This window comes from Copidosoma floridanum, unplaced genomic scaffold (assembly GCF_036245765.1).
Source record: "Copidosoma floridanum isolate Cflo_tuat_1 unplaced genomic scaffold, Cflo_Japanese_pri ptg000019l, whole genome shotgun sequence".
Taxonomy (NCBI): Eukaryota; Metazoa; Arthropoda; class Insecta; order Hymenoptera; family Encyrtidae; genus Copidosoma; species Copidosoma floridanum.
In genome coordinates this window covers 8,576,826-8,586,301 of record NW_028321896.1, presented here as the reverse complement: position 1 = coordinate 8,586,301, position 9,476 = coordinate 8,576,826, and the positions used below count along the sequence as shown (strand labels likewise).

The window sequence follows — 9,476 nt, the reverse complement described above, 5'->3', positions numbered from 1 at the left end:
ATAAGTTTCGCGATGGGCATTAGTGGGGCAAAAGCAACACGCCAAGGTCCAGCATTTTTATGAGAACGTGACGATGAGAAATAACGAGCTGGTATGCCTTTTGTAGAAAACACCGCGGAAATAATCGACGCGTGTAACATGAAAGGGGTACGGAGGGACGAGGGCGTTTGATGGTTGGTGTACATGTGTACGTTATAACAGTGACGCCCGGGCGGCCCGAAGCAAAAGCACTATAGGAGGGATCGCCGGGCGCGAGCCAGAAACGGGCGAGAGGGTGGCATTGGGTCGAGGTCACCGGGACGCCGAGCGATCGATTCCGCGTCTCGCGCACAGCCCCCGAGCGTTTTCGAGGGTGGTGTGCGCGGCTGCCGTCTACTTTCTCGCGCGCAGGCGCTCGCTCGCCTGGTTGGGATGCTCTTTTTTTTTTCCCTTCCTCTCTAGTCCCCCCGAGGATAAGGCAGCCCCGGGATGGGTACACTTGTTTTTGCACGGCCTGGGAGAAAGAGCGGCTGAGAGGGAGATTGCATTTACATAGACGGCTCGGGGAAGAGCTAATTTTTATTTCGCGGGGAAGGTACGCTAATTAATGCGCTCTCGGGGAGCGAGTGCTGGATTATATTTGTACGTGGATTTTCATCACCCCGCGTAGGAACAACCTTGTATTTCCATGCTGCCTCGTCAATGGCTAAAAAAAGGTTTCTTCGGTGTAATCGATTGGTACGCCCTTGGCTCGGAAATGTTGATAGAGTATACGGAAGGGCTCTTTTGTACGATTGCCAAGAAAAGACTTGTGAATTTCATCGCCCCGTCCACTCTCTCAGAACTTTTGAAAGCTCCTTTGCATATTTATTGTTCGATAAACTGACGCTATGTACTTGTATATAGAGATACCACAGTGCGCACACATAGAGACGTCAACAGCGAAACAGTATTCTATTTCCCCGATAGTCGAGTAATTTCCTTTCCCCCTCGCCCCGCCGATGTGTACACACGCAGTCGGAGCTATTGTTTCCTCTCCCGCTCGAGCTTGAATTGCGAACTTTTATCGCTCGTTGGGGGGTTTTTGTGTTGCCGATTTGTTGGCTTTCGACGAGGTTAAGTGCCCCCAGTGTTGGGCTTTTCCAGAGTTTTTCTCCGCCGGTGTCGGATGGATCGATAAATAAATTGGATTGCGCCGATGATCAAAGTTATCGCTGCAGCTTGGCGCGTTAATGATTCAACGACGCTGTGGTTTTTCCCATTGGTTTGCTTCGACGATAAAATGTAAAAACGGCCATCCACTCCAGTTTCAGGTCGTTGCGTCAGCTGTCTCGCTTTTGCTTCCCAAACAACCCAGCACGCGCCCAAACATATACATTCTTCCATACAGCCCATACCGGTTTTGCACATGCATATGTACATTTTTTTTTTTTTTTTTTTTTTTATACACGTTCTTTTTCGCGTATTTGAGGAACCAACCATCACATATACTTTGCGATGACTGCCCTCGTGAACACAACTAGGCGCCAAGAGCCTTGAGCATAACATGCCAGACGGCCCAAACTACTGCACCGTAAGTGTTTGCGCAGCACCTATAATTATCCTTTCCCAAAAAAAAAAATAAAAATAAAGAAACAAACGCTGTTGTATCATCCGTATTTGTTTTTATTTTTTTATGTCAGTGTTTTATCGCGTCAGCCACCGAAGACGACGACGACTACTGTGACTCCCCGAAACGGCGTCCACCAAATTCCAGGTGAGTTGTTTCTCCCCCCCTTGAATTCCTTGCACGTGATTGATTCAAATTGAGGTATATAGTTGAGAAAAAAAAAAAAAAAAAAAAAAAACAGAGTCAGGTTATGTGACTCCGTTGTCTTCATTCGCGCCACAAAGTTAAATCCCAAAGTCCCCGGCGTCGTTGACCAGAAACAATCGACCCCGTATCGCATCGATCACCTTTTCGACGAGCCGTACAAACGGTAACGATGATCGAGCGCAAAGCACGCCCATTGTAACCTCGAGGTATCGGTAACATATATAGGTCAGCGGGACCCGCCCGCAACTCCCATCGGGCTCTCCTTCACGGCAAAAGAGGCAGCAGAACCACCGCGGGGAAGACGCGAGCTTTTCGGCCAGCAGCCATCGGACGCGACTCGTCCCTCGGGACAAAATTACGTAAGTTGATGTAAGTCCTCGACTCTGCGTGTACGTACTTTGTGGCGACAAACGTTGTTTTTTGTTTTCCCCTCTCTCAAAATTGTCCCACTTACGCGTGACTTTGAACGACAGATCAAGGAGTAAAGTTGACCGAGCAGGGCTGCAGCTGCGTCGAGGTTCCCGGGGCGCGGCATCGTGGGAGTAAAAGCGAGGCAAAGCGCGAAGATTCCCAGCTTCGCCGGGGAACTTTTACGGGGTCGAGGCATCGGAGCGACGCGGAGGACAAGCTCGGGTAACTGCCAAAGTTATCGCGGAGGGGGTGGCCTCTCGGCTGTAACGCACAGCCGAACTTGCATGACAAACTCTCTGCCTTGATTTTCCATTAGCCGCGCCAGGAGGAACAAGACCCGAGACGCGGGGCGAAAAACTCGCGCTCAAGAGCGTTAGTATTGTAATATACGTGTGTACAAGAGTATTGGAGTAACGCGTGGTTGATCTTGGGTGGAGCAGGTCATTCGAGTTGGCACAGGCGTCGGCGACGAGGACAGCGCAGCAGCGCGGGCTCGGACGACAGTAGTATCAGCAGGAGCGGCAGCTTGATCGTCCTTTACCGGGGAGAGCGAAGGCTCTACTCGTCGCCGAGTTGTTGCAGCGCTGTGTCCGCTAGGCGACGGCGGACGTTGCCGAGGAGACCGGATTCCATCGGGTGAGGCTTCGATTTACGGAGCACCTTTGGTTGTTTATGTTTACGACATGTACACTTAACTTTAACCTTTTCGAAGCTATACTCTCGATCGCTTGACAACTCAAATGGAGTGTTGAATTTTTATTATACCGAAACGTGCTAAACCAACGACTATCGCTCATAATGAACTTTCACTCATAAGGTATACTAATAAAAATCAACATTGGTATAATATTTTGGGTGATTAACAAAATAAGCTTTGGAAATTTAAGATCGTACAAATAAAGAGTCTCCGTGTTTTTAACGTTTGACATTGGAGTAAAAACGCGTTTTTTGTGCGCAATAGTACAAGTCAACGTATAGTCAGACATCCACGAATTCTTACCATTACCGCCTTGGTTTGAAAATTCTATCAATCTCCGGACTGCCCTTAGGTATTAAAAGCAAAAGTGTATTTACAAATTTCAAATTACATGACTTAAAGCATACGGGTGGTGTTAAAAAAAAAAAAAAAATACCGATAAGGAACTCTCGTGTGTTTAAAAAAAAACTGCTTCAGTACTATGTGATAGTCGATGAAATTGCGTACAACAAAATAGGAGTACACTGTGAATTAAAAAAATTGTACAAAATTAGCAGTAGCTTGTACGTATCTCGCTCCGTCTGACCAAACATCGACTCTCGCTACTGCAGCCTCAGAGCGCCAGCAGCATCTCGACCCGATGACAAAGGCAAGGGGAGGAACAAAGTCGTTCGAAGCACCGCGTTAATAGACGACGATCAACGGAAGGTAACCAAACGGAGAAGCCCCTCCGGATCCACCGGGGAATCCGCTCCATTCCGTTCCAGGCACTCGCTGATCCCGATCGGCCGAACGAAAGACAAGAAGACGCCCAGGCGTCACCGTGGTGGTGGTACTGTTGACGAGACAGATCTACCGAGGAGAGTCCCACAGCCTTCTATCCACACCAGGTGAAGCCTCGAATTTCCATTCCTCTAAAAAAAAACAAAAAAAAAAAAAAAAAAAAAAAAAAAAAAAAAAAAAAAAAAAAAAAAAAAAAAAAAAAAAAAACAGTAACCAACCAATTCGCTCAACTGCAGATCCCCCGCGAAAAAACCCCTAGCGCCAAACCTAGAACTCCTGGTGCAACAGCTCTGCGGCAAAAGCTCAAAACTCGGAACCGGTGACAACCCATCCACGACTGGGGAGCGCTCGCGGGGGCTGTTCCCGTTTCAGTCGACTCGCAGCGGCAACCTCAAAATCGTCCCCGACCAGGTCCGCCTCTTTAACATAAAAAAACAAAAATCCGTCTCAATCCTGGTGGTTGTAATAAAGCGCAGGTAGTGTTCGAGTCCAAAAAGCTGAGTGTCCTCGTGGCGGACCCGCACAACGCCACTGTGAACGTCAAGGCGGAACAAGCCCGAGTCGCTGTGCCACAGCTCGAACTACCCGTGTCCCCGAGAGCCGATTCCCAGCGGCACGAGCTCGCGGGCAGCGAAGACCCTTTCGTCATGGACAAGCCGCTGGAGCCCACCACCGACGTGCCCCTGTCCTCGTAAGACTCGACAATTTGGCTTGGGAATTTTCAAAGTGAATAAAAAAATCCTCGCGCAACAGTCTAGGGTTCACGAGCGAGCGGCCCATCGATTGGAAGAACATAACGCTACCGGAGAAGACGGACCTCTACAAGGAGATAGCGCGGCGCATCACGACCTACAAGTGCGCCATTATGGGTCACCGAGGGTACCAGTGCTCAGTACCGATTGACTCATTTTTCCTCTCGTTTCAGAAACGCCGACTGCGTCGTTCGGATAGGCAACGACGAGTTCCACTGCCACTTGCTCGTCTTGCAAAGCTACAGCGCCTACTTTGACGACAAAAACGTCAAGCAGATAGACCTCACGGGGGTAAGTGTCGGTCACTCCCCCTTGACGGATCAACCTGCCTGGAATACGGTTGAGCCATCCGTCGTGTTTTTTTTCGCTCTCCGAGGGGGTGTGTGTGTGTTTTTTATTGATTTTATACCAGGAGGGAGGGAGGAATGATTATTCAGGTTTTTGATGGATTGGTTTATTTTTGGAAGCGTTTGGAAATTATTCACCCCGAAATGCGTGGAATTTTACAACAAACTTTACGAAATGAAATAAAAAAAGCTTTCAGTGGCAGCTCGATGGGCCGAATGTTCGTGTTTGCGCTCATCCGTCCAATCATCGCTGCATGGATTTTTTTTTTTTTTTTTTATTCAAACGCAGTTGTTTGTTTTCATGTTTTTCATTTGATGTATTTTTTTTTTTTTTTTTTTTTTTACAATCCAGTAAACTTGTAATTCCGATCCACCGAGGGCAGTTGCGTCAAATTAAGAGTGAAAAACCTACGGACTAATTTTTTTTGCACAATAAGCTATAAAAGTTTGAACACACCCAACAACGAAAACAACGAACTAAGAGAGAAAACCATCTCGGTAGAACCCGAGTGTTACACAATACGAGTCCGAAAGCTTTGCAAGCTCACGGGTCGTGCGAGCTAAAAAAAAAGTCTCTCTCTCTCTCTCTGACCCGAATCTCCTGTGTCAGCATATCTAGCTCTAGCCCGGGCTCTCGCTTTGACCTTGGACTCTCTCCCAACCCCTTTGCCCCTCGAGCCCCACTACAGCTCGGCAGCGACGAGTCCTCGAGGAGGCTATATTTGACTCCAGGCTTTCGCTCCTTCCTTTCACCTGCGGGTGCTCGAGGCTTGGATGTATAGTGACCCTCGAACAGAGTGCAAGCGTATACTAATGATTGCCCCTGCTATGTACAAAGCGGTGGCGGGGCAAGGGGTTGGAGTGGCAACTCTTTTGCTTCTAGTTTTTTAAAAGCTAGCGGGAGCGGGGAAGGGCACTGAAAGGGGCTGAAAGCCGCTCGGACGTTTCCTTTCTTCTCTCGGGCACGCTTTTTTTTCCTTTTTTCTTTTCCGAGACCTCCAATCTCCCCCTCCCATCCTTTTTTTAAGGCACAAAAAACAACCGGAATGCCTGCTCACGATTTCAATGATTTTTCCAAGGTTGTCTGTGTGCTATAAATTGTCTACTTCCGTTTCAATGTCTTTTACTGAAATAACAAACAAGTACATTACATGTACGATATTATACAGAGGAATTTCGTAGTATTTCTCTGTTCTCGATCTCAAATTTTTTTTTTTTTTTTTTTTTTTTTTAATTTCGTCTCCAATCAGATAGCGCACAGGCATATAAGTAACTTTACTTTTAGAGGAAAATAGAGAGAAAGAGTATAAACAGGATTTCATTGGTATCTCTTTATGATAAATTTGAAAAAATATACAATACCCTGGAAGTAAAAGCCAGTTCATTTGGCAATCAAATTCGTCATGTTTACGAGCAACTTTCCTATGATATCCAACTAAATCGGGAAAAATATATTATTTTTGCAACTTTTGACTAGACACTGGTAAGAATACCCTCCGAGGCAAGCGTCATCGGTAAAGAAATACACACTTGAGCCAATACCACCACGAGCACCAACCAAAGCTCGGAGCAAAAACCACACCCTCACCCTCCGAGGGGCATCCCCACGGAATCCCAGTCGTTCCGTCCTATGGCAGTCGCGCAAATTGATTTCCTCGGGGAAATACAAGACGCACCCCTCCCCGCTGTACACATACCCATTAACAAAAATTGACCGTAAACCGCACAGAAGAACCATGTACGAGTAAATAACCCATAAAAACTTGATAAAACACAGAGCAGCGTGACCTCGCGCGTCTTTTCGATCATCTACGACTGGATGCTCAGCCCAAGCCGCGAGAGCTGCCACCTCCTCAAACGCGACAACATACTCGAGGTCTTTATCGCGTCCCAGTTCCTCGGCATCAAAGGTACTTAACTGTTTTTTTTTTTTTTTTTTTTCCCCTCCACAATTACCATACACGAACTAATTGGTGAAAAAAAAAAAAAAAAAAAAAAAAAAAAAAACAGAACTAGAGGAGCAGTGCTGGGCGTTCATCGACAACGACGAGCTCTTCCGCGAGGACACGGCTTTCCTCCTGTACCTGGACGCCCGCAAGGTGGGCAACACCGCGGTGATGGAGCTTATGCTGCCTAGGATCATGAAGTTCTTCCTGCTACTGGTCAGCACGAAGGACTTTCTCGAGCTCGCGGTGCAAGAGCTGTGCCTCCTCCTGCGCTCCAACTACATAAGCGTCAACAGCGAGATGGAGGTGCTGATGTCGGCGGTGCGTTGGCTGATGCACGACTGGGACACCCGCAAGCAGCACCTACTCGAGGTCATGAGGTGCGTGAGGTTCGGGTTGATAGCCCCGTGGCAGCTGGTCGACGTCAAGCGCAACCCCGAGAACCCCGAACTCTTGGAGCTCATGTCCTACCCCGAGATCCAAAAGATGGTTGACGACGGCTTGGCGTGAGTTCACCCACATCCTACACTTGTACCTCTCATTTGCCAATTAACACGATGGCTTTTCAGCTTCGTGATCATTAAGTACTGGTACGGCAACCAAACGGAGGATTACTACCACTGGATCGATCTGTTGGGGTTGACGGAGCCAACCAACCGCAATTGGGCGGGGGAGGACAAGGTACGATGTGCAATTTTATACGTGTACAAAATAGATTATTTTTATTTGGCCTTTCCAGCACTACGTCACCTACCGCGAGTTCCTTCTCTACTTGGAGGAGTACCAAAGGACGAACATCGCCGAGTTCAAGGACAAAAAGTTCGGCAAACCCGTGCTCGGTGGTCCAAGCAAAAAGGAAGACGTCGTCGCGCCGCAGGTGCCTTCGGCAAGGCCACGGATGAGTCACACGGGTACGTGTGTACAGCCCACGGGGGAGGGGGCCCTTCGATAAGTAAACGTCAACATTTACCTACGCCTACAGCTAGCAATTTGAGGACGTTGAAGCAGCACACGACGGACAGCAACGCGGCCTCGCCGTGCATGATGATGCCACCGGAGATGCTGAGCCAATACTTGGGTAGTATCGGCAGGAACGGCTCAAAGTCGGTGAGCAGGTCGACCAACGCCAACAGGACGAGGACCGAGAGATAATCGAACTATTAATGTTAAATTAAATTATACAATTGTCTGTTGGTACCTTTTTTCTTTACCTTCTTTTCTTTTATTTTGCAATGTCAGCAGCAGAGTAACTACAATATCGTCTTGACAACGTATACCGTTACCAGAAAAAAAAAAAAAAAAAAAAAAAAAAAAGTACTTGTCATTGTTGTCGTTCCTCGCTCAAGTACGGTCGATAGTATCTGACGTCCCATTAACTCGCCGTATGGGTATAAGCAACTGTACCCATGTTTGAACAACTAACTTTCTCGAGAACAAAAGTGGGGTTGATATTTAAATTCGTAACCATAACAATACGTACAGGAAACCCATAGATATCGAGGTATTAGTGGATGTCCGTAAGTTGCGTTGTTTTTGCTACAAACTGTATTTGCCATGCACCTACTGCGTGTAACTCGCGAATCGAGGTCAGGGAGTTCACTTTACATTATTGCGTTTCAGTTAATGAGCACAACCAAACAAGCCGACCAGGCGATAAATCGATACCTACCGGCTTGTTATTGTTTGCACAAGCGTATTTCCGATCGCGTTGCCGTACTTTTACGACACGCCACGTGGACACAATCCTCGATTTTTCAAAATTTACTATCAATAAAATGATTGCCAGGGCTATTTTACAGTAGTCAACCGAATGGTCCACAACAGTTTTTTTTTATATTTGTTGGCAGAGGAGCAACATTTCTAAATATTTGCCGTCGAAACGGAGCCTAAAGAAGATATCGTTTGACATATCGCGATATTAAATCCGTTAAGATATTTTACGTCCTTTCCCTTTAGTACTTCCCGTTACTCCCGTTACTTCCCCCATAGTATGAACCTTACTTTTCATTTCATTTTATTTATTTATTTTTTTTTTTTTTTCAGAATACCTAAAAATAAAGTAGAAGCTATGAATATTTTACAGAAGCTTTGTGATTCTTGTTTTATCTTTGTCGATGAGAAGAAGAAAAAGAAAAAGAAAAAACTCGCGTGTGAGTACATCCAAGCGCCACTTGTGTTTTGCGAATAAACGTGGATAAGACGGAATCCCTCGGAAGATAAGCAGAATACGAGCAAAAAGATTGCGATTCCCGTGAACTCGCTCGAGCCGGTCAAACCTATACCCATCCGCCTAGAAACAGTACAAAGAAACAGATAAGAGTTCCCCTCCGCCTCAACTGCCTCGGAAATCGACGGAAGAATCCGCTCTGGTGAAAAGGGAAGATTCTATACCTGAGATAATTCTTTCTCTCTCTCTCTCACTCCCCGGGTCAAATATTCGAGTTTGTATTTGAGAAAAAAAAGGTAATTTTCGTTGTTTTTGAAATTCAACTCTATGATGCTACCAAAAAAAAAGCAGTAATACAACGAAAGTGTACATTTGTAATGAAAATAAACTCCCCCGATGACCCTCGGTTCTTGAGTGGTTGGTGGCGATATAATGCTACCAGAGCGTTGAAACGGCACTATACTTGTGCTCTTATCCTCGAGCCTCTGGAAGCAACGTTACCTCACAGGTACCCAAAACGTACCTCGGCAGCTATGCTGGAAAAAACGAAACATAAGGAAATACCATAAATAAATACC

The 9,476-nt window shown here is 46.6% G+C and overlaps 1 protein-coding gene across 1 annotated transcript; it reads left to right on the top strand.

Moving 5' to 3' along the window:
• The first annotated feature begins 1,525 nt into the window (after positions 1–1,525).
• LOC106637731 (uncharacterized) lies at positions 1,526–7,883 on the top strand. The gene is made up of 11 exons (XM_089592552.1): positions 1,526–1,552; positions 1,662–1,735; positions 3,923–4,097; positions 4,163–4,377; positions 4,440–4,541; positions 4,612–4,729; positions 6,563–6,695; positions 6,796–7,237; positions 7,301–7,412; positions 7,471–7,642; positions 7,714–7,883. The coding sequence occupies exons 1-11, from the start codon at positions 1,526–1,528 to the stop codon at positions 7,881–7,883; spliced, it is 1,740 nt and encodes a 579-aa protein (XP_089448678.1).
• Positions 7,884–9,476: the final 1,593 nt, after the last annotated feature.

What these genes read in the sequence shown, in the direction of transcription:
- LOC106637731 (XM_089592552.1), top strand. Translation starts at nt 1,526, where the DNA reads ATGCCAGACGGCCCAAACTACTGCACC. An exon ending in ACGGCCCAAACTACTGCACC is followed by an intron (nt 1,553 to 1,661) that starts GTAAGTGTTTGC and finishes TTTTTATGTCAG; the next exon opens with TGTTTTATCGCGTCAGCCAC. An exon ending in CGGCGTCCACCAAATTCCAG is followed by an intron (nt 1,736 to 3,922) that starts GTGAGTTGTTTC and finishes GCTCAACTGCAG; the next exon opens with ATCCCCCGCGAAAAAACCCC.